At 39.2% G+C, this 27,312-nt stretch overlaps 1 protein-coding gene across 6 annotated transcripts; it reads right to left on the bottom strand.

Moving 5' to 3' along the window:
* Positions 1 to 633: 633 nt before the first annotated feature.
* Cd244 (CD244 molecule) lies at positions 634 to 25,379 on the bottom strand. Of its 6 annotated transcripts, XR_010048817.1 has the most exons (9): positions 25,170 to 25,373; positions 9,239 to 9,568; positions 8,879 to 9,148; positions 7,466 to 7,576; positions 6,973 to 7,034; positions 4,642 to 4,710; positions 2,846 to 2,899; positions 1,666 to 1,852; positions 634 to 1,569 (listed from the first exon to the last, which is right to left on the bottom strand). XR_010048817.1 is itself a non-coding variant. In XM_063253533.1 (8 exons), the coding sequence occupies exons 1-8, from the start codon at positions 25,228 to 25,230 to the stop codon at positions 1,772 to 1,774; spliced, it is 957 nt and encodes a 318-aa protein (XP_063109603.1). In that variant the 5' UTR covers positions 25,231 to 25,379; the 3' UTR covers positions 634 to 1,771. The 6 variants fall into 6 exon arrangements, 5 of the variants coding, with proteins under 5 accessions (XP_063109603.1, XP_063109601.1, XP_063109600.1 ...); XM_063253533.1 differs by having other exon boundaries at positions 634 to 1,852; positions 8,879 to 9,067; positions 25,170 to 25,379; XM_063253531.1 differs by having other exon boundaries at positions 634 to 1,852; positions 7,466 to 7,534; positions 25,170 to 25,375.
* Positions 25,380 to 27,312: the final 1,933 nt, after the last annotated feature.

The raw sequence follows: 27,312 nt of genomic DNA on the forward strand, positions 1-27,312 counted from the left end.
CCCTTAGTTTCTGCTAGCTCTTTGTCTCGTTGCATGGATAATTATCTTTGTGAAGTGTTGTCACAGAAGCTCAGCAATCTGACACACAATATGATAATGTACATATTACACTGCAGAACACAGCATTCCCAAAAGCCTTAGGTGAATGGGGTTCCTTCTGCTGCTTTAAATACACCTGGCTAGATCAAGACCTACACAACACAAGAGATCTGAAAGGCAAGCAGCAGTCAGTGGTCAATGTCTCACCTGGTCTGGTGCTCAATTGGACTGCTTCTACCCCTTTTCTAGATGCTGTGTTCACCAAATCCCTTGCCTCTGCAACTCAGCTCAGGACCCTGGATGTGGTTTTTCCCTTGACACTTGATTTAAAGTGTGACATGTTCACACTAAACTCTAGAAAAAAACCAGCCTGACCAGTCTCCAAGAGGAGAAAGATCAGGTAGGACATGAACAGGTGTGTGTCTTGGCTACTCATTGTGAGGATGAATGGCCTCTGGTATCTGTTCTCTGCTGCCCCGGTGTGAGAAACACTGGGGAACATCAGAAATCCAGGCTCCTCTACAGAATTTAAGCAGATGTGTTTACAAATGGCCCACAAGTACCCTCTGGGTGCTATTGAGAATAAAAACAGAATACGGAGAAGATATATAAATTTAATTTAGGCAAAAGATTTATAGATCCTCTGTATAACACCAATATTTTTTTAAATTAAATGCTTATGTTCAGTACAGGATGGGGTCAATTGAAGAAGCAAGCTCCCAACATTATCACCAGTTGGAGTCTCTAATAATCCCTTTCCAATTCCCCATCACCCCCTTTTTCTCTTTCTGGGTTCAGCCAGTCTCAATCATGCTCCCCTAGGCCTTGTTAAGGGAGCTGGCCTGAAGGGCAGCAAACTCAGCATAGAGTCAGTTTCCAACTGCCTCTTCCTTGGCTCAAAATTGTCTTGGGTCCTCTGTTCGTTGGATCCTCTGGCAAAACTGAAGTAGGATAAGTCTCTGACAAACTTACTCTTTAATGAAAAATTCATTTGCTTTAAATGTAGTCTCTCCTCATTCTCTCTAGGAGGAAGCCAGCCTAGCCAGTCCCCAAGACTCAGTAATGAGCCTTTGGAAGTCCAACACGTTACCATGAACACAGTTGGTTTCACCATCCAGTTACAGGACACTGTAGACTTGGACTTGGGATGATCTTACCATTCAAAAATGACCATGACTTGCACCACCATCTACTCTTCCTCCTCCAACTTACTCTTGTGACCAACTGGCCAGATCAACACATGAGATCAGGGTGGGAAGTTTTCCCCTTGCAGTTGAGTAAAGTCCCTACTGTGAGAACCCACCAGCTCATAGCCTCCAAGTCACTATCGGTTTTCTTTGCTCTTGCTTTGGAAGCTGGGCTTTGGCAAGAGGAACATCTAGAAATGCACTCATTCCAAGTCAGCAAGGAGGGAAAACAAGTAACATGTTAGAAAGCTAGGGCATGGGCATCTACACTTACAGAACACTTTAGAAATTACAAATGCTCAGAATGTAGTCCACCCAAGTTCTTCACGCATTCTTGTCTGGTCTGAAAGTGAAAGATACTATTTTACAGCCTTGCTTTTGTAATGGCTGTCCAAAATCATTTTCAAAACAAAATAGAGGATGTGATGAACTTCAGTACCCTTTGCAGACCAAGAACTGGTTCACAGACTCAGGCAGCATCATCTGTTGTGCTGATTCCCGAGGCAGACATTTATGTGGAAGAGAAATGAGGACAGCTATAGCAACTAGAAATGAATTTCAAAGGTCTCCAGCTCTTTGCGACTCAATCGGGCAGGGTTACAGGCCTTGAGTGGTCTCCTTCCAACCTGCAAGAATAAAAGGAGAAACTTTTTCCTAGATCTTTACAATAATCCTATGGAATATAGATTATTATCGCCATTTTACATGTCTAAAAAATGAAGTTCAGAGTATAAAACAAATTATTCAGGGTTAACAGCAAATATGAAGTAAAGAAGGGACTTGGATCCAGTTCCTCTTGCTCAATTATTGTGTCATTTGAACCATACTATGCTTCATTACAAACCCTCACATAGATGTGTGGTTATAGAACAGGGCCCACACAGGGTCTTCTATAACCCTGAACCCTAACCTCTCAGGGTTATAGAAGTTAGCTTTAACGTTGGGTTATACCTGAAGGGCCAGGAATCCTAGGAGGTGTCAAGAATCCCAGAGAGCACCTACCCTCCCCAACCTTGTGACAAAAACAGTATCATTATGGCTAATGGGTCTAGGTACACTTCATGCCTTAATTACCCTGGATATACATGCAAAGCATAGGAGCAGGGAGTATAGCTCAGTGGTAGAATGCCTGCCTAATAGACACAAGGTTCTGAGTTGAATCCTCGGAGCGGGGGCGGGGGGTGAATTTTATCTGCCTTAGAATATTCTGTAACTGCACCTCTACAATGTTTCCCAGTGACTTTGTAATTTCCAAATATTGTTAAGAGGCATTTATTTTTCCCTCTCAGACCCTCTATCATCTCACATTCATCTTTTAAGAGGAGAGGTGTAGCTTGTAGCTCATACTCTAAGAAATAATTTGGGAAGAGCCTTAATTTGGAACCCAAACTGCCCAATAAAAGTTAATCTTGAATACATAGTATGATCTTGAGTGAGACCTTCAGTTTTTTGGGTCTCGCTGTCTAAATTCTAAAATGAAGATTCAGACTAGAGTATGCTTAAACTCCCTACAACTCTGCTACAATATGATGACTTTCTCATAACAATACCCTTCCTGGATGTACTTCAAGTCAGTGCTAAAGAAACAAATTCACTCAGAAAGAGCTCCAGATTCTGACCTGTTCATAGATGGTGGAACTGCAAGAAGGATCTTGGTTCTTCTTGAGTCTAGCCTAGAGAATAAAGAATATTTAACTTCAAGAGAAGTGCTCTATCCTAGCTGATGAACAAAGTCCCAAAAGAGATTAGGCCCCCAGAAAGCTGCCTGAGGTTTCCTTGTCCACAAAACGCAAAGAATCTACCCCAGGAGCAACCAGCAGTGTTTGCAGTTTCCAGGAAGAACAGTGTATACTGGCATGAAGGAATGTCAGAGATTAGTATACCATGCCCACACACCTGTAAAGCCCACATTCCTAGTGCATGAGCATACATATGCATACATATACACCTACACACACAGCCCTCAAACAATCCTAATGTAAATACTACCCCAAAACATGTATCTCTTCAACACACACTCACTCACCTAATGCACACAATTATGGTACCATACTTAGTACCAACCCTAGCACAGTCCTGAACACAGTGATTATATAAATTACTTCAATGTTATGTAGAAATTTTAATAGTGTAATACCAAAATATGTATTCATAGTGTCTATGAATATCTTCATGTCATAGGCAGGCAATTATATTGTATATAATTAAAGTTAAATATTTCTCATGGTGAGTTCCAAGTTGGTTAGATGATTTATTAGAAGGAAGTTGCCACGCCATGTTGGAACTTAGGATTCTGGGAAGCCAAGCAAGCACCTCCTCTCCCTGGTAAGCGGAGGCAGGGTGGCAGACTGCAGCCCTTCCAAGGGGAGAACCAGCAGTGTCTACTGAGATCTGCGCTATTAAATATTCTGTTTTGATAAGTTCTATAGTGTTCTATATTTCATCTCATTTTGATATACGTGATTAAAAGAACAACCATTATAAAGATAACAAAATATACTATGATACCTATTACTATTATCCCGGTAACCTGCGGTGAAGTTCTGTACCAGTTTCACTGTACAATCTTAGTTGGCTTTATTCTGACTTTTTCTTTTGTATACTTTCAAAATAAAATAAAATAAAAAGAAGGAAGTTGAATGAAACGTCTGAAAACATGTCCTAAATTCCCTCAAACACATGGTCTCTGACCTTCATGGATTTCCACAGTTCCCAACTTTTCTTGTACCATGTTACAGTTTATGGTTTCATACTTTGGTTTCTGCCATGTGAATACCACCCTTTCCATCCCTCCCCACATCAGGTAGAAAGGACGAGGATGGGCACCAGGATGCCTAACTGTGTGGTTCCTGTTACACGGGAGAGCTATGAGTTCAGCTTGGAGCCAGATATCTGCCTCAGTCCAGAGGCCTCCACCAGTGGAGCCCTATAAGACAGGAATGGCAGGAACCTTAAAAGCTGAAAACACTGTTGTTTTCTAGCACAGTTCACTCTTCCAGGTCCAAAAAAAAAGGTTCTGCCTTGGAAATCTCTCACTAGAGAGACTGACCTATTAAGGCTCTGACCTATTAGGCTCTCAGCAACCCCTCCTCTTCAGCACCTCTTTTCTATTCCTATCCTTTGCTTCTCCTTTGTCCTTTTCTAGAAAGTCCTAGAAAACCCTTAATACACTGTTATGTGAGTCTTTCGCTGTTCTTTACCTCTAGACAGAACTAGAAAGGCATTTCTTCTGTTTGAGACCATGGAATTTAAATATTATCCTTTAACAGAAGGTAATGGGATACAAGTCAGGGAGGATGGAGCATACACACTTTGCAAACACACACTGCACCCACGCCTGCCTGTGCTCACACCAGACAGACATCTGCATCCATAGTGCCATTCCCCCCCCCCCCCTGCACAGAAGGAGACTCACCTGGGAAACCTGTATTACTGAATACAAAGTAGCAGCATTTCCTTGGGATTGTGACTCGGAAGCAGAACACTAATGATAAAACAAATGAAATCTTTTCAGAAACCTTGATCCAGCACAACCTAGAGAGGTCACCTCTTATATCCTCCTGCCTCAGCCCTGCCTAGGCAGAAGCTTTAGGTGTCAGTTAAAAAAATCCTGGATGAGCTGAGAAGCCTATCAACATGAATGCTAGTCCTGTTCTATTATTAACAGTAGCTACTATTTGTTGAGCATTTTTTGTTTTGTTTTGATTTTGCTTTTGTTTTTGTATTTTTGAGGCAGGGTCTTGCTATGCAGTTCAGGCTGGACTTGAGCTCACTTTGTAACCCAGGCCAGTCTCAAACTCACAATAATCCTCCTACCTCAGCCTCCCAAATTCTGGGATTATAGGCATGTGCCACCATGCCCAGTTGTATTTTGTATGTATACTCTCCCCTTTACCCATAGATGACTCCTATAAGATAGGAATGACAATCATTTACACCTCCACCACAGAGGAGGATACAAAAGGGTGAAAAGCTCAAGTCAGTGTGTACACAATAGAAAAAGGAATCAAGCCCAAGATTCTCAAGGGCTTTTTCTTCAACATCTCAATGCCTCTCTTTGTCAACATGCCTTCCCTCTCTGGACCTGAACTAGGTGTCCTCCAGGCCAGGTAATCTTTCTCCTTCTTTCAACTTTTATTTTTGTTACTATATGTTTGCAATGCATAATGATTACATTCATCAATGGAGCTGGTTCACATACTCAACACACTTAATTCTTTTTAACACTCTTTCTCTCCCTTCTTCCTCTTCTCCCTCCATCTCTTGATATTTTTCCTATTTGCAAGAGATCACTCTTCCTGTTTCCTATTACCTATCTTTTACTTGTTTTTTAATTTATTTATACTTTGGATTTCTCATATAAGAGATATGATGCAATATGTAAACTTGTGTGTCTGATATATTTCACTTAACATTGCAGTCACAAGGTATCCATTTTCTATGCAAATCTCAATGACACAGATTCCATCTGACCCTACACTGACTGGTTACCATCAGGAAACCCTCCTCCTTTCAAGATGCTCCCAAAGGGGGAGTCTCATTTCCATCAATAACACCATTGGACATATAGTGTTCTTTGGATTTATTCAAATTCCTCTCCTGGGAGTACAATCTTGCTAAAGCCGAAGATCTGGCCAGTGTCAATCACTGTTATAATGGATTTTCTTTGCCCCACCATCTAGCCATATCTGCTTGGGCTTTTAATTATTTTATTTAAGAATAATTCATCTTTATCAGAAACTTTTCATCCTTTGCCACCAGGAAGCAGCTCTTGGGAGAGAGCTGGGAAAAAGATAAAAACAAAGGGAGCTATCCTCACTTCCAATTGAGCAAAGCTATCTATTCTATGAGGCCTCACAGGGCTCCACCCATGTAACCAGAGCAGAGGAAACCCATATGGGCATCCTCCAGTCAAGTGTCATTCGTGGTATTGAAAAAGCACTTCCTTCCTGTGCCCACTCTGCCTCACACTGACAGCTGAGTATTGCTTGACCCATCAGGGTTTTCCCCGTAGGTCTCTTACCACATCCTTCCCTGATTAGAGGTGTAGTACTGGGGGTCATCCAAGACCCTCTCCAGCGTCTTTCTCTTCCATATCTCTGGATGACAAGAAGAGTTGGCCACTGCCTTCAGAGAACTGAGAAGTGTTCCCTGACGTCACTGCTTTGGTTTCTGGCTTCCTATCAAGCTACTTCCTCTTTCTAGTGCCTCAGCTAGACTTGTGTTGTAAGCACAGGCCACTGGGCCAGCTACACAACTGTTGTGCTTTGGTTGGTTATGCTCCTCAGTAACAATTAAGGGACCCACAAAAATTAGCTCTTATCTGCTAAGGAGATGAGAATTTGGGTTCAGACATAAGAAATATGAGAAGGTTTCTTATTCTGGCACTCAGCTCAGGTGACAAAACTGAGCAAGACTGAGGAAACAGTGGGACAATTTAGGGAGGCAGCAAGAGCATCCTTTCCTCTGCTGGCTGCTGCTGTTCATCATCCCTTCTTAACAGGAGCAATTCTGAACCATGCTGCCCTTCCTACCTCCCTTTCATATTCTCTGCTGTTTTTCTCTTGCCCTTCTCCTATATGGCCAGAGCTAAGAAAATGATGGAGAAAAAAGAGACAAGGAAACACTGACGATCACTTTGAAAGGACAGTCGTTCAGTTTTCTTTATTCCCCTACTCTTAAAGGCCATCCTCCAAACAGCATTTTCCAAACCAGTTGAGAGAACCCAATCCCTAGAGTGCCTTACTTGATTCCTCTTAATTTCCTGGATATCTTCATACACTGTCAGAAATTCCTGTGGGCTAGACCCTGTAGAAGGAAGGAAGCAAATATCAGAGCTCCAGAAACTTCCAAAAGGCCTGCTCTTCAGACTTGCACTTATGACAGATCCCCTACCCGGTACCCTAGATGGTCAAGACCTTAAGAATGACTCTAGAAAAGAGTTGTGTTGGTTCTGTTCTCTTCCCAAAGTACAAAGTGGAATAACCACTCCTGACATACTTTCTCTATTAAGCTGGGCAGTCCCACCTGCTCCTTGAAGGTCAGACTGCATCTACCACAGAAAGCAGGAACAAGGATAGGGGACCTTCCAGCTACTGACTGCCACCCTTCAACTGTGCACACACATATCCCAACACCCCCCAAAAAGGACATTCTGTGCACACAGGAACACCCCACTGCCCACAGGCCCAAGCCACTGGATCTAATCCACAGAACCCCCTCAAGGAAATCCCACTTACGTGACTGCTTTCTCTTCCTCTTCCTCATCCACACACAGAAGCAAATCAGGGTGCCAAGAAACAGTACACCTAGAATCACGATTACTATCCAAAAGGGTAAAAACCTGGGTTCTGGAGAGCACAGAGGGTACAAAGGTTGAGTTCTCACTTCTTGTCATCTTGCTTCCCACCTGTCAGCTACAGAGACTGGCTCACAGCCCACTCTGCTCTGAGGTGTGGCTGATCTCATACCTTATGAATTCACATCAAGGTTGTCCCTCTACTCAATTGGGTGACTCCCTCTGAGTGATGCCAAGAATATGAACATTAATATCTAACAGACCTGGCCATATTATAATCTGTCTGAAGGGGCTAATTACATGACCTGCTATGTGTAAACCATCTGGCACAGCAACTGTTCTCTCTACCTATTGACTTTAACTCAACAAATATTCAGGGTACATCTATTATATGCCAGTCAAGTCTTCTGTTCACCATCCTGCTACCCCATCTTCACTGCTCTTCTTGATTTGAATTTCTATGCGTAAAATCTGTGTCACAGATGGAGTCCGTTGTATCATCTAACCAACAAGAGGAGAAGGAAAAGGATCCAACAGTACACATACTGATGGATTATCTCCTTAAAAACGTAATCTCAGTTTGTCTTAACGGAAAACCTGTGAGGTACTTATTATTGTGCCCATTTCATCCAAGAGAAAAAGATGAAGATCACAGACATTAATGAATCCATCTGAGATCACAGAGCTGGTGAATAATGAGCCCATATCTGTCATGATCAAAAGGCCAGTGTCCTTGTCACTACACATTGCCTCATGTTATGTGGTTCTCTTTTTCCCAGAAGTACTTAGTTTTGTTGTCCCAGTGTTGCTGTATGGTTTCTCAGGTCAGTGATTACATAACATTTTAGGCCTTTCTTTCCAGTAAAGCCATGCTGATGGCACAAAAAGTCTTTATCTTTAAAAAAACTGACACAAACTTATCTCAGGTAACTTTCAAGATAAAGTAATGAACCTAGAACTCATTGAGGGAGTCTGTGATTCTCCTGAGGCTCCTGCTGAGCCCTCTACTGCTATGTACAGTCACTGGCTCCTGACAACTACCTGACTCCTGGTAAGTTATGGCTCAAAAATTATGTCTCTAAGGAAAAAATTAATGGCCAGGAGCCTTTGCAAGACTCTCCAAGCAGCAATGCTTTACAGATATGGAGGGACATGTGTACCCCTAGAAGGAGATGGAGATGCAGTACGGTCTTTTGCAGATTGAGACACACCTGGCTTTATAAAAACTATGTGCTCAGAGCTGGGCCATTGCTGAGGAAGGGCTAAATAGCACCAGGAAAGAAAACCAATATATCTCCTGTTGGTGGGATCCAAGCTCTGCAGTTCCTATTATAGCCCAAAGTGCCCTACTCACCCAGACAGTCCTGGGTGAAGGTGAGGTTGAGGCTTGCACTAGCCCAGCTGGCAGGGTTGCTGATGTTGCAGGTATATGTGTTCAGCTTATGGGCATCAATCTGTACCTCCAGATGAGAACAGTTCCTCGGTGTCAAGATCAGTTCACTCCCATTGTACCAAGAATAGTTCACATTGTCATTCCTGGAGACTAAACAGTACAGATCCATTTGACATTTTCCTTCGTTGATGATCTTCCTCACTATCTGCAGGTAAGGCTTCTCTACATGATCTAGAAGCAGAGATTCTGATCAGCAAAGTTCTGGAAATATAAGTCCTACAGGAATCAGAGTGGCAGCATGCACAGTCCTGGGAGACTCACCAAATATGGAGACATTGAATTGGATACAGGAAACGTCCCCATTGTTACTGGTCATCGCTAGTTTGTAGAGACCACTGCACTGTGGCTTAGCTGGCTTGATGTTAAGACTCAGGTTCCCACACTCAAAAACAAATGCACAGTTTAAACGCTCTGAGATAGAGGAACAGTGTTCACTTTGATTATTCCAACGCAGTATCAGCGTCGAGGTTCTCTGTGAGCGCAGCTCCATCTTCCATTCAACTGAGTATAACTCCGTCTGTGTGTTTGGAGGCCATATTAAGACAGGCTGTCCCGAGAGGCCAATCACAGGATCAAGAGAATTTGAGCATTCTAGGAAAGAGAACCCAGGATGAAAGCGGCAGGAAAAGTGTAACACTTGAGAAAAGTGGACAGTTGGATGTGACCTCCCTTGCACTAAGATGATGGAGTCACGAAGCCCATAGCCTATGAAAACACTTTCCCCTTACCTGGCTCATCTTCTCCCCAAGCTCTGTCCTCTAATCTGAATAAACCACAGACCAATAATAATAACTAGAATCTCTTAAGCACTTACTAGGTGACAAGCGGATTTCAAACACTTGTAATGCTTTAATTAACCCTGTGAAAGTGTAATCCTCATTTATTCGTGAAGAAATTGAGATAGAAAGGACTTAAGTAACTGGCCCATGACACAGTGAAAATGATGAGCTTAAAATCTAGGCAATTTGCCTTTAAGAGATGTAATTTTAACCGCAGTGTTAATGACTCCATGTCTGATGTGACTTCCTCCACGCAGCTTTGAGGCAGGCCCTATTGGACAGTGGCCATCCCCCAAAGACTAACCTCCCACCTGAAATCATGGCCACTCTTCAGAGTAGGATTCATACTCTTCCCTTATAGCACTTGGCAAAAGAGATTGTAGGCATTCTTCATTAATGCTGGCCAACTTGTTAGTGACCTGGAAGCCTGGACAAAGGTTGCTCCTAAATTCAGAATAATTAGGAAGAGAAAAATAAAATAACACTTCTCAAGCATACCCCAGAATTTTCTTCTCCAGGAATCAAGATAAGAGTGAAAGAATACATGATTCACCAAGAGTGGCTGAGGGTGGTCAGTGAAGAAAAATACAAATTCCTGTTGCCATTTTTTGAAAGGTGTACTGTGTGGCATTGCCCAGTGGATGCAAGAAACGAAAAGGTCTGTCTGCACAGGTTAGGAAGAGTCAGAGGGAGTTCAGAGGAGAATAATTATCCAAATGGCTGTTAAAATTTCAGACATTAAAGGGAGAGCAAGGGAAATAGAGCAAAATGTGATCCTCTCCCCAGAGGCATAGCAACGCAAGAAGTTATTCATGGGCCAAACTACTTTCACAAGCACTGAGGAAATCAGGTGAGAGGTACCAGATTATGGCAAAATAAAAAGATGTATTGAAGATGACAGAAAAGGAGTTGTCTGTGTCACCCTGTCTCCAACTCGCAGCAGCCCAGTGTTGAGAGAGACATCTCCTGCTTGGGGAGTTGAGCAAGTAAAGTCTGGGCCGCAGACATGAAACTCAGTACCAAGGCTGTCATAGTGAAAGCCACAGCATGCTGCAGAGGGCACACAGAGCCCTCTCTGTCAGCATGCCAGCCGCACCACCCCACTGTTACCCCAGCAGCCAAGCATCCAGGTTTAATTGCAATATTGACACTTCGTGATAAAAAAGCAGGATTTCAGTTGCAGTTTGGGCACTCAGACTCTAAAAAGTTCATCAGGCCAATCTTGCATTAGAGGAAGAGTTGTATGTTTCAGCCCACATCAGTACCACATGTGATATGGGCCTCTGTGCATCTCTGAGGCTGAGAAACTCAAGTAGGACCTGTGTTAGCAGCATCCCAGGTGGCCGAGAGTCTGTCTTCACACACACTGCCCCAACCTTAGGCAGCACACTAGGGAGTAAGAAGACTCCATCCACCAGGAATAGGACAGGGTCGGGAGCATGGGACTTTGCCCTGGAGCTTAGTGCTAGACTGGGGAGATACACACAGGCCTCGTGGCCCCTTGGATGCCTGTGAATGGAGCTTCTGGAGCAACTCCAGGACCAAGGAAGATATGTGACCCCAGTCTATTGTCCTTCTGTTTTAGCTAGCCTGTGGCTGCACATGGCAGCATTCCTGGCCAGTAAGTCCACCTCAGCAGTAGGTAGCCCTTGACAGTATAGGCCCTGGTCCTATCCCAGTGTTCTGCTGGTCTTGGCAGGCTGTGAACTCAGCATGTGCTTTGGGGCATTTGTGTTCATAGGTATGGCAGGAGTCTAAGGCTGGCCCATCCACGGAAACTCTACCCACAGCCAGGCACAGTCCTATGATGCTGACCACAGGGCAGTAACCATGGTCGAGTCACCTGGGCCTACCCTGACCTTAGAGAGAGGCTTGTAAAAATCACTATTCTGTCTAGATATTTTCTTGATTCATTCTGAACAACCGGTCAATGACTTAATTTGGACAAACCTAGGAGTGGGTCACCAATTAATAACAAAACATTGACTACCACGAACCAACGGATTCCTGGCAGGCTTGCACCAGCCTGCCATCCAGTGTAGAAATAATGGAAGTGACTATAGGGTCAGAGAAATAAACAGCCTGCTGAGGATTTCTGGAAAAACAGGCACGGACAAAGCCTGATCTGAAAAACTGGACAAAATGCCTCACCCTCTAACGAACAGACAGTATCACTTGCCAACAAGCATCAAGAGCTTTCAGGAAACCATGACCCCACCTAATACTCAGACATAAACAAACGAAGTAGAAATCAGTATAGAAGAATTCTCAGGGCATTTAAAGCGGCTGTTTTAAAGAAACTCAGTGAACTTGAAGAAAAAAAGGAGAAACATTTCAGGACTCTGAATATTGAAAGCAATCTTTAAGAGATGGAAGAAACTATAAAAAAATCAAGTAGAAATACTTGAGCTGAAAAATACATAAAACAAAATACATAATACATAAGAAAGACTGTGATAGAAGGTATAAATAACAAGGTAAGTAATTTAAAAAAATCCTCTAAATCCTTCATTTTAAGCAAAATCCTTTGGACACACTTTTAAGGATTTTTAAAAATATGTGTATAGTTATCAACTTAAAAATAAAAACCTGAAGATAGATAACTGTATTACCAAGTTTCTGTTGGATCATTGAACAGAAGGCTTTGCACTATCAATGTTTGGGTGTCTAACCACTTTTTATGCTTTGATTTTGTAACTTTAACAACTATTTTTAAGATGACAATATGTAATGTATCAACTAGCCATTTTATGTTAATTTTTTGGAATTCTGTATTACTCTACTTTTTTCTTTTTTCTTTTTTTTTCTTTTTTTTCATTCTTTAAATAAATAAATAAAGTAAAAACCTGAACCACATACTTAAAGAACGTAATACTGAAACTCTTAGTGTTTCTTTATGGTTTCTAATAGGATTATTATTATTGTTATTATTACTACTATTGGAGTTTTCTGGAAAAGATTGGGAAGGTCTTTTATTTTTCCTTTGAAATAAAGAAATTCTGTTTTTAAGTGAAAAAAAGAATAGTGAGTTCAAAAACAATCTACTTGAAAATACACAAAAGCAAAAATTAGCAAGTGGGATTACATGAAACCAAGTTTCTGCAGAGCAAAGGAATCAATCAACAGAAGAAAGAAATGACCTACAGAGTGTGAGAAAATATTTGCAGAGTATTCATCTGACAAGAGAATGATATCCAGAATATTTATATCCAGTAACTCAATAGCAAATAAGAATAATAATTTGAATAAAAACTCAGTAAATGACATGAACGGTCAATTTCCAAAAAAAGATACACAAATGACCAATGTTATATATCACTAATCCTCAGAGAAATGCAGATCAAAACTTCAGTGATATATAATTTCATCCCAGTAAGAAAGACCATGATAAAGATGATCATAAAATAAAAATTCTGGTGAAGATTCAGGGAAAGGAAAATTCTGATACAGTGTTGGTAGGAAGGTAAAAATTACAGCCATTATGGAAAATAGTATGGAATTAAAAAAAAAACTAGAAGGGACTGGGGACATAGCTCAGTGGCACAGCAGCTTCCTGGCGAATGCAAGGTTTTGATTTCTATTCTAGATTACCCCTCAAAAAACCATGTGATCCAGAAATCCCAATCCTGGGTATCCTAATATCTTAAGGATATTAAGTCAGTATGTCAGAGATAACGGCACTTGCATTTTATAACAATATTGTCCACAGTAGTCAAAGTATGCAATTAACCTACATGACCATCAATTGATGAATGCATAAAAAAGTATAACACATATGTACAATGGAATACTGTTAAACGATAAAAAAGAATCAAATTCTTTCATTTACAGCCACATGGATGGAACAGAGGGTTATCAGGTTAAGCAAAATAAGCCAGATACAGAAAAACAAGTACCACATACTCTTGCTTATACATGGACACTAAAAATCTGATCTCATAGAAGTAATAAATAAAATACATATTATCAAAGTGTGTGGAGGGCTTGGGGATAGAGAAGCATGGAGAGGATGATTCTTAGGTCAAAAGTTCTAATTGAACAGGAGAAATACCTTCTAAAGTTCCAATGCACAATTGGCTAACTATAAAAATAAGATTTTGAATGTTATCAATACAAAGAATAATAAATGATGTGATAGCTATGCCCTTTTCTGATCCTTACACATGACATATTTAAGTATTGAAGTGTCATACTAGGCCCATAAATATATGCAATTGTTACATATTAATTTTAATAAAAATATTTCAAAGGGTCAGTTAAAAATCTCTATACATATAATAGTCTCTATACATATAATAGTCCCTATACATATAATAACAAGTTCAAAATGAAACTTTAAAATATGTGAACCAAAATTTAAAAGAACAAAAAAGAAAATAGAAACAAAGACACCATCATAGTTGGAGATTTTTATCTCACATCTCTCTGTGTAACAGACATAAATAAAAAGTGAAGAAAGATACAGAAAATATATAAGAATTCGGACAATATGATTAACCAGTTTTACACAATTAACATATATAAAACATTACTACTAACAACTGCAAACTATTCTTTTTAAAAAAAATTAGAGCACTTACCAAAATAAGTAATATCTAGGTATTAAAACATGCTTCCACAAATTGCAAAATGTTGAAGCTATAAATATTACTACCTTTACAGAGTAGTAGATTTTAAACTAGAATTTAGTAACCGAAAAATAACTAGAAAAACCCCTATGTTTGGAACATAAGCAACATCTCCTTAAAAATGCAGGAGTCAAAGGATGAATCATAACCAGATCTGTAAAATATTTAGAACTAAGTGGTAATGAGTGGCAAATATGGAATAGAGCTGCTTAGAAGGAAATTTGTAGCTTTAAATTCATATATTAGAAAAGTCTATAAGTCAGTAACCTAAGTGCCAACCTCAAGAAACAAAAACTAAGTAATTGTAATAATGATAACCCAAAGAAAGAAGAAAATAATCAAGGCAAGAGCAATTATCAGGAAATTAGAAAGCAGATGTACAATGGAGGTACTCAACAGAGCTGAACGTAACTTCTTCAAGTAAAAATGTTTCTTTATATATTTCTAGAAAAATCAATAACAAAACAGGGGAAAGTGTTGCAAATATCTGAAATGATTAAAGAACATCACTAGCGACCACACAAATGCTTTAAAGGGCAGTAAGAAAGTATCATGAGAACTTTGTCAATAAATTCAAAAATTCAGATTTAATAGATAAAATCTCTTGAAAGATGCAAACTTATCTATGCTGATACAAGAGGAAATAGAAATTCTGAAGAGTCTTATATGTTGAAGAAGTTCAATCTATACTTTTAAAGCTTTCTAGAAAGCCCAGGCCCAGATAGATCTATTGGTGAATTTTCCTAAAACTTACAAATTACTACCAATCTCTTCCATAGACTAGAGATGTATTTTTTAAAGATTAAATTCTCACTTTATTTCCTATTTTTTTATGCTGGACATTGCACCCAGTCCCTTTTATATTTTTGTTTTGTGACAGGGTCTCACTAATTTTCTGAGGCAAGACTAGAATTTGTAATCCTTCTGCTTCATTCTCTCAAAGTGCAAGGATGAATTACTGAGCCTGGCTAATTTATTTTCTGCTTTTTATTAGATATAATGACTTACATAATTAAAGAGGAAAATCAATTTCTTTGCTAATTATGAGATGATTGCTGGTCAGAGTTAAAGCAGTTATCTGGGAAAGCATAATTTGATCTTATTTAAGTAATGAGATTTGTTATTTAGTTATTTCAGTGATGTTCCTTTAAAAAGAGTGAATTACTTTATTTATACACTTACTTTTAAATTTAATTTTTGAAACCATTAAAACTCAGAAAACGTTGAGAAAAACAACAATAAAAGAAACTAACAGGCATTTATAAACATAAATGCAAACTGGATATTAACAAATTGAACACAAATAACAAATAAATAACAAAATAAGATACCCTGAATAATTTAGATTTGTATTAAGTGTGCAAAATTTACTAACCTTTTTAACTCATGAATGAAATTCACTATATTAATGAAACAAATGATCATCTCTATATGTACAGAAGTAATTGTTAAAATCTAACCTATTCATGATTTTTAAAATTTAAATTGACTTTTAATTGATACATAAAACTTATACAGTACCATGTGCATATATATATATGTAAAATGTAACATTCAAATCACATTGTCTGTCTCCTCAAACATTTGTCATTTGTCATTTCCTTTTTTGTTGTTTTTTCTATAATACAAACGGAATCAGGTCTTGACACATGCAAAGCAAGCACTTTACCATTGAGCTACATGACCACCTCATTTCTCATTTCTTTATGATATAAACACACATTCACCTGATTTTTGTAAACACAAAAAATGTCCAAACAAGTAACTAGGAAGAAACATTTCATCTGATATATAGTAGCTACCAAAAACCTATAGATAGTGTTATATTTAGTGATAAACTATAAAATGCTTTCCCTTGAGTTCACGAACAAGACAAGAATTCCATAATAACCCTTTTCATCAAGTCAGGGCTGGTTCAGCAAAGCAAGAAAAATAAATGAAAAAAATTGAAAGTGAATATGTAAAGCTGTCATTATTATCAAATTATGTAATCATGTATACAGAAAACCTAGATAAATGTATGGAAAACTATTTGAAAACCTAGTTAACAAGGTTGTTAGGATAAAGTCAACACAAAAAATTGTTTATATTTCAATATATTTGTACATAGAAAATTAAATTTTGAAAACAATACCATTTAAAACAGAACAAAGGCCAGAGACCCAAAGCCTCCCATGAGTTAGCATAAGTCACACCTGCTGGGGGAACCCCAAGGACCCAACCCCATTCCCACCCTGTGAGCCAGCAGAAGTTGTACCAGCTGAGGGAGAATAACAAACCCAAACTCTCCCAGGAACCAGCGGAAGTTGTGCTGACCACAGGAGAACCAAGAAGCCACACACCCCTGAGCCAGCAAAAGCTAGGGGAGCACCAGGAACCCAACTCCCGCCATGAGCCAGCTGGCATGTGGGCCAGGACAGAAGAACTGCCCAACTGATTGCTTACGGGGTGGAACCCAGGCTGAGAGTGTAACAACTGAAGTAAAGAAACAATGCTTGTATTAGTTGTACATATTTTTAGCAAACAAAAATAGCACATTTTCTTGAGTATAGCAAGTTTAGTTGATTTTGCAGGCCTAAAGCTCATAGTCTGAGCAATGATTTAAAGGATAACAAAAAGCATTATGGTAGTCATTGTTAATTTCCTATTACCTTGTTTTAAAATTGTATATCATTTTCATTGTTTTGTTTTGTTTGATTTTTTCCATTTTGTTTTTGTTTGATTTTATTATGTCTGATGATAAGGGCAGCTATTGTGAAAATAACAAGATGTATTATAATAGCCATTGTTGATTTTCTGTTACCTTGTTTTGAAGTCCTATATCACTTTCATTGTTTTGTTTTGATTGGTGTTTATTCTGTTGTACTTTATTTTATTTTATTCTCTTTAAAATAAAATAAATTTTTAAAAAGAACCAAAAATAAAAATGAAACAGAACCAAAATATTTTAAATAACCGGAAATATATTCAAAAAGAAATATTTAAGATTTCTACATCTGATGCAAAAAAGATTTCTTAGAAAAATAATGAGCTAACTAAATAGAAGGAAGTATCATGATTTTATTGGAAGGCTTAATATTGTTAATATGTACATTTTCCCAGGCTTAATACAATTCCAATGAAAAATTTAACAATTTATCTTTTCAAAAATTGATACATTGCTTGTAAAATTTTATAGAAGTATAAAGAACCTAGAATAGCAAAGGCAATTTTGAAGAATAAAGTTTCTACTACCCAATATCAAGATATATTATAAAACTTCAGAAATTAAGATAGTACACCATTATCATAGGACAGAAAAATAGTCAATGAAACTTAATAGTCTAAAAATAGGCCTACACATATATGACCTTTTCTACAAATAATGTTGGATCAATCAGATATCTCTAAGAAAAAAATAAATCTTAAGATCACTCTACCTCTATGTACATAAATGAATCCTAAACAGGTGACCAATTTAAATGTGAAACTAAAGTTACCAAGCTTTAAAAAATATAGGAAAATATCTAAATAACTTTACAACTTGAAGTAGGCAAATGCTTCTTTTGAAGAACAAGAAAAAAGATTAAATTAAACTAACGATAAAAGATTAAATTTGCTATACTCAAGAAAATGCAATATTTTTGTTTGCTAAAAATATGTTCAAGAACATTTATAAGGGCTTTATTCATAATAAAGTCAAAACTCATGTATTTATCATTTTAAGATGAATAAATTGTGCTACATTCTAATAAGGGAATATTACACAGTAATAAGAAATAGACTACTTCTACAGCAACACTGTGAATAGATTTCACTTGCATCATGATTAGTAAGGAATGCAAACACTAAAGTGTGTAGTGAATTATTTCCTGTATATGAAGTTTAAAATCAGAGAAGCCTAATCTATAGGGGAAAAAGATAGTGTTGGTAACTTTGAGGATATTAGTAATTTCAAGGTAGCACAAAGAATCCTATTGGATGCTAGAAATGTTTTACAGCTTAGCGAGAATTATCTACATATACATACACAAAATTCCACTGACATGTTCATTTAAATTGTGTGTGCACATTCCCGTAAGTTATATCTTGATTAAAAAGTATAAAAATAAAAAATGAGTAATGACTATCTCTCATGGAGTTCTTCTGAGTAACATGTAGTTCTAAGAAAAGTGTAGTTTGGTAAGTATAACGTGAGGAGTTCTCATTGTGGAAACATTACTACAGCAAGAGCAGATGGAGGAAAGTTCCTTGTTTCCTCTGTTAACTAACCCATCTCTTAGATAAATATCAAAAAAGTCTTCCTGACACTAAACTTCCAACCGAAGCCAGAAAGAAATGGATAAGAAAACTTACTTCTGTGGAAAAGACTAAATTAGGCACATTTATAGACTGATACAGAAAATGTCCTAAACTTATGTTCTTGTGCATTTGCAAGAATAACTGAGACCCTCAGTAATGAGAAGTAATGAGAAGACGACCATTGCCTGTATTAAACAAGTATTTATTGAACACTTCTGGAGCATCAGGAATAGCTCTAGAGCACTCAGTGTTTAGGGCCTGATCATTCTTAGGAGTGTGTGTATGTGTGTGTGTGTGTGTGTGTGTGTGTGTGTGTGTGTGTGTGTGTGTTGGAGGTGAACCATTGTATTGTGCACTCTTAAGAGTGTTTAGCAGCATCCCTGGGCTTTATACACTAAATTCCAGTAGCATGCCTAGCCCCAGTCGTGGAAATCAAAATATCTTCAGATATTCCCAAATGTGAAAGATGTGAAAGATGAGGACTCTGCCCAACTGTTCTGTGCAGTTAGGGTACTAAGGAGACCAAAAGAACCAAAGTCCTGTTCCCATAAAATTTACAGCCCAGTGGGGTACACATTATAAATAAGTGAAAACTAAATTCTTGGGGGAGACATAAGTGCCATGAAAAAGTTTTAAGATGTGATATAACATGATAGGTAATATACTACCAATCTCTGTTAGTTAATCCAAACAAAGTTTGTGCTTTCATTGTTTGATTGTTTGATCATTTTTTTCATGCCTGAATCTTGTAATCTGAACAGCTACTTTGAAGATAACAATATGCAATACATTAACTACTATTAATTTATTATTTTGTTTTGAAATTCTTTATCATTATTTTTGTTCTTTTTTTGTTTTTAAAGTAAAAAAATAAATGAATGACTGGTGGAATGTGGGAATTTCTTTAGCTTCATGACCAGGGGACATCTTTCAAAGGAGCTGATATGTGAGATCAGAAGCGAAAGACATGAAGATCAACCAGGAAAAGAGCTAGAGGAAAACCATCTCAGGTAGGTGGGTCAACAAGTTGAAAGATCCTCTGGGGCCAGGGAACTGAGCAAGGTGCAAACCTTATGTGGAATACTAGAGGCAGAAGAATTAAAACTGATGAGTCTTCTGATTGGCAGCATTTGTAAAGAAATAGATATGTGTCATAAAACTTTATTTTCTAAAAATCAGATATCATCTCTACAGGCAATGAAAAAGGAAAAGATAAAGCAATAAATATTAATACATGTAAGAAACTAACCCAGGCAAGTTGAGTGAGGCATAGTTTTTAATAGAACGGTGCACAGAAAGAGACATGTGTTCTCCATACATAACAAGTAAGTGGTAACAGTAAGGAGATGGAATAGCCAACGCTGGTCAGTCATTATTAGCAGCGTCAAACATGTGAATGGTCAAGAGTAAGGCCTGGCCAGACCCAGTGGCACACGCCTATAACTCAGGAGGCAGTGACAGGAAAGTAGAGAGTTTGAGGCAAGCCTGGACTACATAGCAAGCCTCTGCCTCCAGAAAGCAATGCAAGACAAAACAAACAAACAAACAGAAAAGTAAAACCACATCAATGGATTTGCATTTCATGAGCCAAGCACTTAACTAAATGTTTAGGTTCCTAATTCTCCACCCCACCTAAGGCACCGATGGACCGAAAGTACAGATGCATCTTGAGTATTTTACAAGAAGAAACACCAATAGCAAAAAGCCTAGCCAAGTCTAAAGATTCTAGAATAAGAGCCAGAAGTACTTGCCACCAAGCCAAAATCCACAGGACAGTGTAGGATTTTATGTAAGAAATAGAAGCCAAATTCTCAAGAAAAGAGCAGAACCAAAACAAAGAAGCATGTGAAGAAAATAGCCAAGAGCTATGAAAAATTGGCTTTGTTGGAAACTGGAGTAGCATAGCATGAATGTAATATCAAAAATTACATAAATAACTCTTATTGGCTTAAAAGCAGCTCCAAAGTTCAGCCAGGATACACAAACGGGTCTGTTTAGGTTGCTCAGAGCTGGCATCTGTTATGACTGGTCTTTGTTCATGCCACACCCATAGGTAGCTATTTTTAGCATCACTCCTCTAGAGAAAAGGATTATTAAGGGCAGTGAGTCAAGACGGGAGGGGTTTTAATTCCAGGCTTCATGTGCTTGTAATCTATAAGAAATAAATAGACATAAATAAGCCAGCTAAGTGTATGCACAAGGTATGATGCTGGCAGGAAGATGGCGTGCCTTCCTCGCCCTGGGGCTTTAGGAGTGGCTGTTCAGAGGAGCTTGCAGTGGAAAGAAAGATTCAGAGTCTGCTTCGTCAGTGGAGGACGGAGCAGGGAAGAGAGCATGACAAGCAGCACAGAGGCATGTGTACAGGTGTCCCTGATCTGTCTTACAGGTCCAATAAGGACGGTAGCAAAGCTCTCTCCCATTGTTGGAAAATATGAGCTTAATATCAGGGTGTTTTGTGGTGGTTTTATTTTGTTTTTACCTTTATAAAATTATGAGAGATAGTAAAAATGTTAAAATGTGCTTACTATTTAGATATACAGTCTAGAAAATAAAGTAAACTACTGTATACCTCAGGAACAAGTCAAAATACAAAAGCCTATGTAGAAGAATACATTTCTCCACTGGGGCAAAGATGAATACAGAACTACATTTATTAATTAGACTGATATTTAAAGAATGGAATGTGTGATCTACTTGATGTTATGCTGCTGCCTTTAGAGGCTGGATGGTGGCAACCACCCCGAAAGAGATAATAAAGGTCTGGAATCTCCTTTTTGGGAATGAAAGAAGCCATGACAAGAAACAAGAATCTCAGAGACCCTAAAAGCCCAAGTCAGGCTGGAGGCTGTGAATCTATGTCTTCTCTTTGTCATTGAATTTTCTCCTGCAGCCCTCAATAGTGCAGCACAGGAGGAACTATAGCCTGGAAGGAGAGAGGGACAGAGTCACGGCTGGCTACAGTGCAAAAACAAGTATTATAACTGGTATAAAAAGATCTCTGTCCTGTTGCAGGGGCTGTATACACCAAGAGAGGTGACAAGAAATGCCATTATGGAAAGATTATTTCAACACAAGTTCCCATGTGCTTAAAGTGAGAGATAAAAGAGACCCATGTAAGTGGTAGTTTTTAGAAGGGAGAAGCCACAGCAGATTCCGGTGGTCGGGCAAGCCCACAGGGTTACAGTACTACTGTTGCTACTGCTTGCTAGCAGCCTTGGGGGCCTTCTTCCTGTGGTTAAGAAATGTAACTCTGCAGAAGAAGGTCAAAGGACAGGTGGTGAACTGCACTGCAGCCTCAGGAAGGAGTAGGCAGCAACCACACAGAATGGTCAAGGAGTTTATCTGACCTAGCTCTGAGCCCACTGGCCAGAGCTGTGAGCTCCAACTCCAGATGGGAACCCAAATCAGCTCAGCCTCCTCCAACCTAGACCTGCTTATCAAAAGAAGGAAAGGGGCTGGAGCCCTCAGGAGAAGAGGAAGAGAGACACATGGAGCTGAATTTCCACCAGCTGACAAAAGGCTGTTGAGGTTTCTCAGTTTGAACTTGTGCACCAGGTTGGTAGCAGGGGAGGGCCATGAACATGTTCTCTGCTAGGGACTGAGTGACCAGAGCTCAATGAGAACAAAGGTGCCAGGAGCAGGGCGAGCCTCAGTTAAGGCAAGCTTGTAAAATCAGAAAGAATGCTCCCCAGCCAGACCGCAGCTCCTCTCTTTCTCTTGGCTTTATACTGACCATATTAACTCCTCTCCTTAGGCAAAGCAACCTCTTCCCTCCATCAAATTTGACCCAGCACAAGTCCTGCATCTTGTGTCCTTTAACTGCAGTCTGTCTTCTATAACATGGTACTATATTTCTCCAACAAAACTATTGTGTTCTGTGTTGTTGCTTCCCATTCAAACCCTTCCGTGCTTCTGCTCGGTATATTTCCTCTGCTTAAATCGCTCTTCTTCTTTCTTTGCTTCTTGAATACTCACATTTCATGGCCAGTTCCTCAGTGTCCCTACCTAAAAGGAATCTAGCTCCTGTTTCACTCTTAAGTTATCTTGCCAGTGAATGACACAGAGTTTTGTTTCTTCTTTTATTGTTGTTAGTATACACACTGACTTTCTTCTACCTCAAAGCTTCTTTTTAGCAGAAAAAGAAACAGGAATTGAACTATCTATCCCCAGCCCTTTTTTTTTCTTTCAAGACAGGATCTCCCTAAATTGCTAAATTGCCCAGGTTGGGCTCAACCTTATAATCCTCCTGCCTCAGCTTCACAGAGTGCTGGAAATACAGACATGCACTCTCACCTTCAGCTGAAGGACACTTAAGAATAGAATTACCACCTGCTTCATCTTGGTTCCTCTACAAAACTTTGCACATTTCTTGGAACACAGTAAATGCTTAATGAATCTATTTAAATAATTTATTCAGGAATTTCTCTCATTTAACTTCCAAAAGTGATTCTAATTTAGAAATTCCATGCAGAATACCAAAGAAGACATACAGATGTGTTTCCCTCAGCTTTGGCCTCCCTTCTTACAGGCTGGACTTTCCTGCAATTTTATTTCCTAATTTCAGACCCTAAGAGCAAAAATCCAATGGCCCAAAAGTAACATGGAGCTCCTAATTGCTTCTTGATTCAACAACTTTGGGAAATAATTTGACAGTATCTACTACAGGCGTATACACATTCTCCATGAGGATACCATGGAAATATACCCAAAACCTGTACAAAAGGTTCATAGCAGCATTATTTTAATAATAAGCAGTTTTTTAAACAATCCAAATGTTCAGCAATACTAGAATGAATGAACAACTATGGTATAGTTGCACAATAAAACATTTTATAGCCCTGACCAGTTACAAATAGTAACATACATAAATCTCAAGAGATATTGATCAAAAGAAGTCGGTCCCTACATACCTTATGATTCCATTTATGTCCACAGAAAACTAGCCTATGACATCAGCAATCAGAGAAAGAGGGCTATAAAGATGAAAAAGAATTTAAGAATCTAGTTTTTGAAACAATTAGAAATAAGAATATTCATCATGCTATGATAAAGATACCTATCTGCGTAAATATCAAACAATAGAGAAATACACAATACTATACTTTAAAAAAGAATGGTGATCTTTGTGGAAGAGGAAGTAGTGAACAAATGGGAAGGAAGTCACGGTATTTCCAAGGGTGTGCCTGCTTAGCAATAGCTCACTGAGATGTATATCTGTAGTATTGTGTGTTTTCTGTACTTATGCTGCACTTTAATGTGTTCATTTAAAAAGGCAATGGTCAGACTATTTATAGAGTGATTTTTATGCAACCAGATTCCCTTCAGGATGATGCGCCCGTGTCTGTCCCTCTTGCCCAGCCATTTTACCACACACACTGAGAAGAGTTATCAAGAAAGAAATGAGTTAAAATGACCTCGGTTTCCTAGAACCAACTGGCACCCAAGCCGGAGCAGTTGAAATAGGAAGCCACTCCCTGAGAAGTGAAAGTTTACACAATCTAGGCAAACAGCTGGTAACAGTGATAACTAACTGCTTCTGTTCTACTTTTGTCCAGCATATCCTATCTCAAGCGCAAAACACCTGTCCTTTGGGGTTTCCTCAGAATGGACAACCAAATTCTACAGTTTAGACCCAAAATAAACTTTAGGGCCTATGTCTTCTCCTATCCTGTGTCTAAGATGCCTGAAAATAATTCATTTACTCACTTAACATGTCTTGGTCACCTACCACCTTAGGCGCAGTGCCATGCACTAATCACATCATTTCCTTTTCGCTTGGATGATGGAATGTAGGCTCCACGAACAAAGGGACCATACACTTATCCACCATGGAATCCTCTGTACTTAGCACAGAGCTGTACATAGGACAGAGCTGCTCAAAACACATTCAGGGAGAGGGTGGAAATAGAGAGGAGGATGTGACAGAGGAAATAAATATTTACTCAGGGTCTGCTTGTGCCAGATATATGTCTAGACGTTGAGCATACAACGGTGTACAAAACAAACAAAAACTTTGATCTCAAGCATTTTATGTTCTTGTAGACTGAAGAGGAGATTGAAAGAAACAAAATAAATAAGTAAAAGTGTGTGTAAAGTAGTAATAAATGTTATGGAGAAAAAATTAAGCAGTGCAAGAGATAAGGAGTTTCTGGGTGGCAAGCTGAATTGACAGCTGGGGGAAAGCATGACTGAGAAGGCAGTAGTTAAGCAAAATGAGAAGTGAAGGAGCAAGGGAGCAGAAGACAGGAAGAGAAAACTGTGAATGCAAAGCTGCAAGACACATATCACTCTCTGTTTTTGCAAATATCTTCAGAGAGCTTCTCATTTCACTCAGAGAAAAAGCCATTCTTTGTACAGTAGCCTGCATGATCTCGCCTACGGCTCGCTAAGTTCCCAGGGACCACATTAGCAGCACAACCAGATGCTCTGGGTTCTGATTTCTCCAAAGAACACAATTCCCAAATTCATGCCAGCTCCTACCCAACACGAGGCTGGGCTCCTTACCTTGGCCCTGATATCCCTTGAGGAGCAGGAGTGTGAGGATGACAGCTTGCCACATTGCCATACAACAGAAGGGTCAGATGGGCCTCTTTTTACGTTAGGCTCTCGGCTGAGCATGGACTCTGCAGTTACAAATCTGGCAGGACAGTGATAAGGAGCAGAACTGTCTCATTGCATGACCAGCCACAATTTCCTGAATTCATGGCTGTTCACTTCTGCTGTGAGTTGACTGAGAAAGCCACATGGCCAGAAAGTTCCCACACACTAAGCTACTGAAATTTGCCTCAAGCAAGTGGGTGATCAGAGTTCACAGTGGCTCTGCAGCCCATCTCAAAATCTTTTCCCTTGCTCCACCCCAGCCCAGCTGCCACATTTGAAGTGCAGATGCACATAAAAGTTCCAATGCCTTCTATCCTACTGGCACTACGAAAAGACCTGTCTAGTTACCCAACAGCCATTATCCCAGACTGTGTTCATCCAACAGATCTTGTGAAGGGCAGTACAGTGTGAGCCTCTCAGTGTGAGCTGAGAAGCAGAACCCTGTATAAATGAGAGCTAATGTTTAAAGAGAGAGGGAGTAAGCAGGGAGACATAGAAAGATACCTAAGGTTTAGGGGCACTGGAAAAATTCTACAAGACTTGAGGACTCTATGCACGTTCATACCAAAGTTCAAGTACTTAAAAATTATTTTTTTCTGTAACAGTTTGATTTTGCTCCAAATTCCTATCAGGAGCTTTATACTACCTTCCTTTGACTTTTTTCTACTTTCATGTAATAGTTCTATTCCTTTTCTTGCCTCCTCCCAGAAAGAAAATGAACTCATTTTTTCTGGCAGCCCATATTCACATTTGGATTCCACCTTCCTGAAACACCAGGGGACTTGGGATCTCTTTGGGTTTCTGTGGACAGATGCAGTCAGTGGCATCCTACCTCTTTCAGAATCCTTTGCACCAAGACCATAACTCAGAGTTCACACCTTTCTCTTTCTTCTGTTTTCTGTTGGGTAATGCACACTTTAAGTTCCTTCCAAGTCCACCCTTCTCTTTTTTCACACTTTGACCCAGTGCCAAACACACAATCTGAAACTGGGCATGAATGAGGCAGACAGAGAAACTTGGCTGCAATGCCAGCATCAAGGATGTTCTGAACAGCCTCCCCCAATCCGAAGTCAAAGATTTAGATTTGACCCTTAGTTCAGCAATTTATAACCTGTGCTATGCACGTTACTTTATGAATCTCCAGAATCAATTATATTGGTTCCCCTTATTCATGAGATAGTTTTCAGTATCAAATTAACAACCATCTCTGAGACTATGTGTATAAAATTGGCACAATAGTCTGAATGTTTGAGCACCCCTAACATTCTTATCTTGAAATCTAAGCAATGTGATAGCATTAGGAGATAGGGTCTTTGAGGAGGTAATTACATCATGAGAATAATGATGTAATTATTACATCATTAGTAGCAAATTCCTAATTCAGGTTGAAATTGTGGCTGGTCATGCAATGAGACAGTTCTGCTCCTTATCACTGTCCTGCCAGATTTGTAACTGCAGAGTCCATGCTCAGCCGAGAGCCTAACGTAAAAAGAGGCCCATCTGACCCTTCTGTTGTATGGCAATGTGGCATATTAGCTCATTTGAATGGGACTAATTCCCTCTATTTAGAATTTTTTAAAAAATGTCTCAGGTGCTTGCCCACCCCTTTTGCCACAAGAAGGCACAGCAAAACGTCTGCAGTCTGCACCTAAGAGAGACCACACCAGGACTCAGTCATGCCGCCATCTTGATCTTGGACTTCCCAGACTGAAAATCTATGAGAAATAAATTCATGATATTATATATGTTATTTTGTCTTAGCAGCCCAAACAGACCAAGGTGAGGTTTTGTTTATTTCACACAGACTTGTATACCTTCATCCAGTTAATCCACTGGTTACCATCTCTTCTCTACTTTATCTGCTCCTCTGTGCAGCTTTTAACTTTTGGGAGTTTCCAGCAGTTGATCTAATAATTCTCTTGACTTTGAAAAATGGTGTTCGAGACATAGGACAACACAGGTAAATTTCCTCATATGACAGATGGAGGAAAAGGTCCAAATGTTGAAAGACAGTTAATGAACAACCTGAATTAGGAATTTGCTTTAC

This window comes from Cavia porcellus, unplaced genomic scaffold, assembly GCF_034190915.1.
Source record: "Cavia porcellus strain 051 isolate PalLab524CR breed Dunkin Hartley unplaced genomic scaffold, mCavPor4.1 scaffold_7, whole genome shotgun sequence".
In the NCBI taxonomy this organism is placed as follows: Eukaryota; Metazoa; Chordata; class Mammalia; order Rodentia; family Caviidae; genus Cavia; species Cavia porcellus.

Excerpts from the sequence above, each read along its gene's own strand:
- Cd244 (XM_013149211.3), bottom strand. The coding sequence starts at position 25,230 with ATGGCAATGTGGCAAGCTGTCATCCTCACACTCCTGCTCCTCAAGGGA. Across the intron at positions 7,577-8,878 it reads CTTCACCCAGGACTGTCTGG|AACCCAGGTTTTTACCCTTT; the intron begins GTGAGTAGGGCA and ends TGTGCTCTCCAG. Across the intron at positions 2,900-4,641 it reads CAGTAATACAGGTTTCCCAG|GCTAGACTCAAGAAGAACCA; the intron begins GTGAGTCTCCTT and ends TTTATTCTCTAG.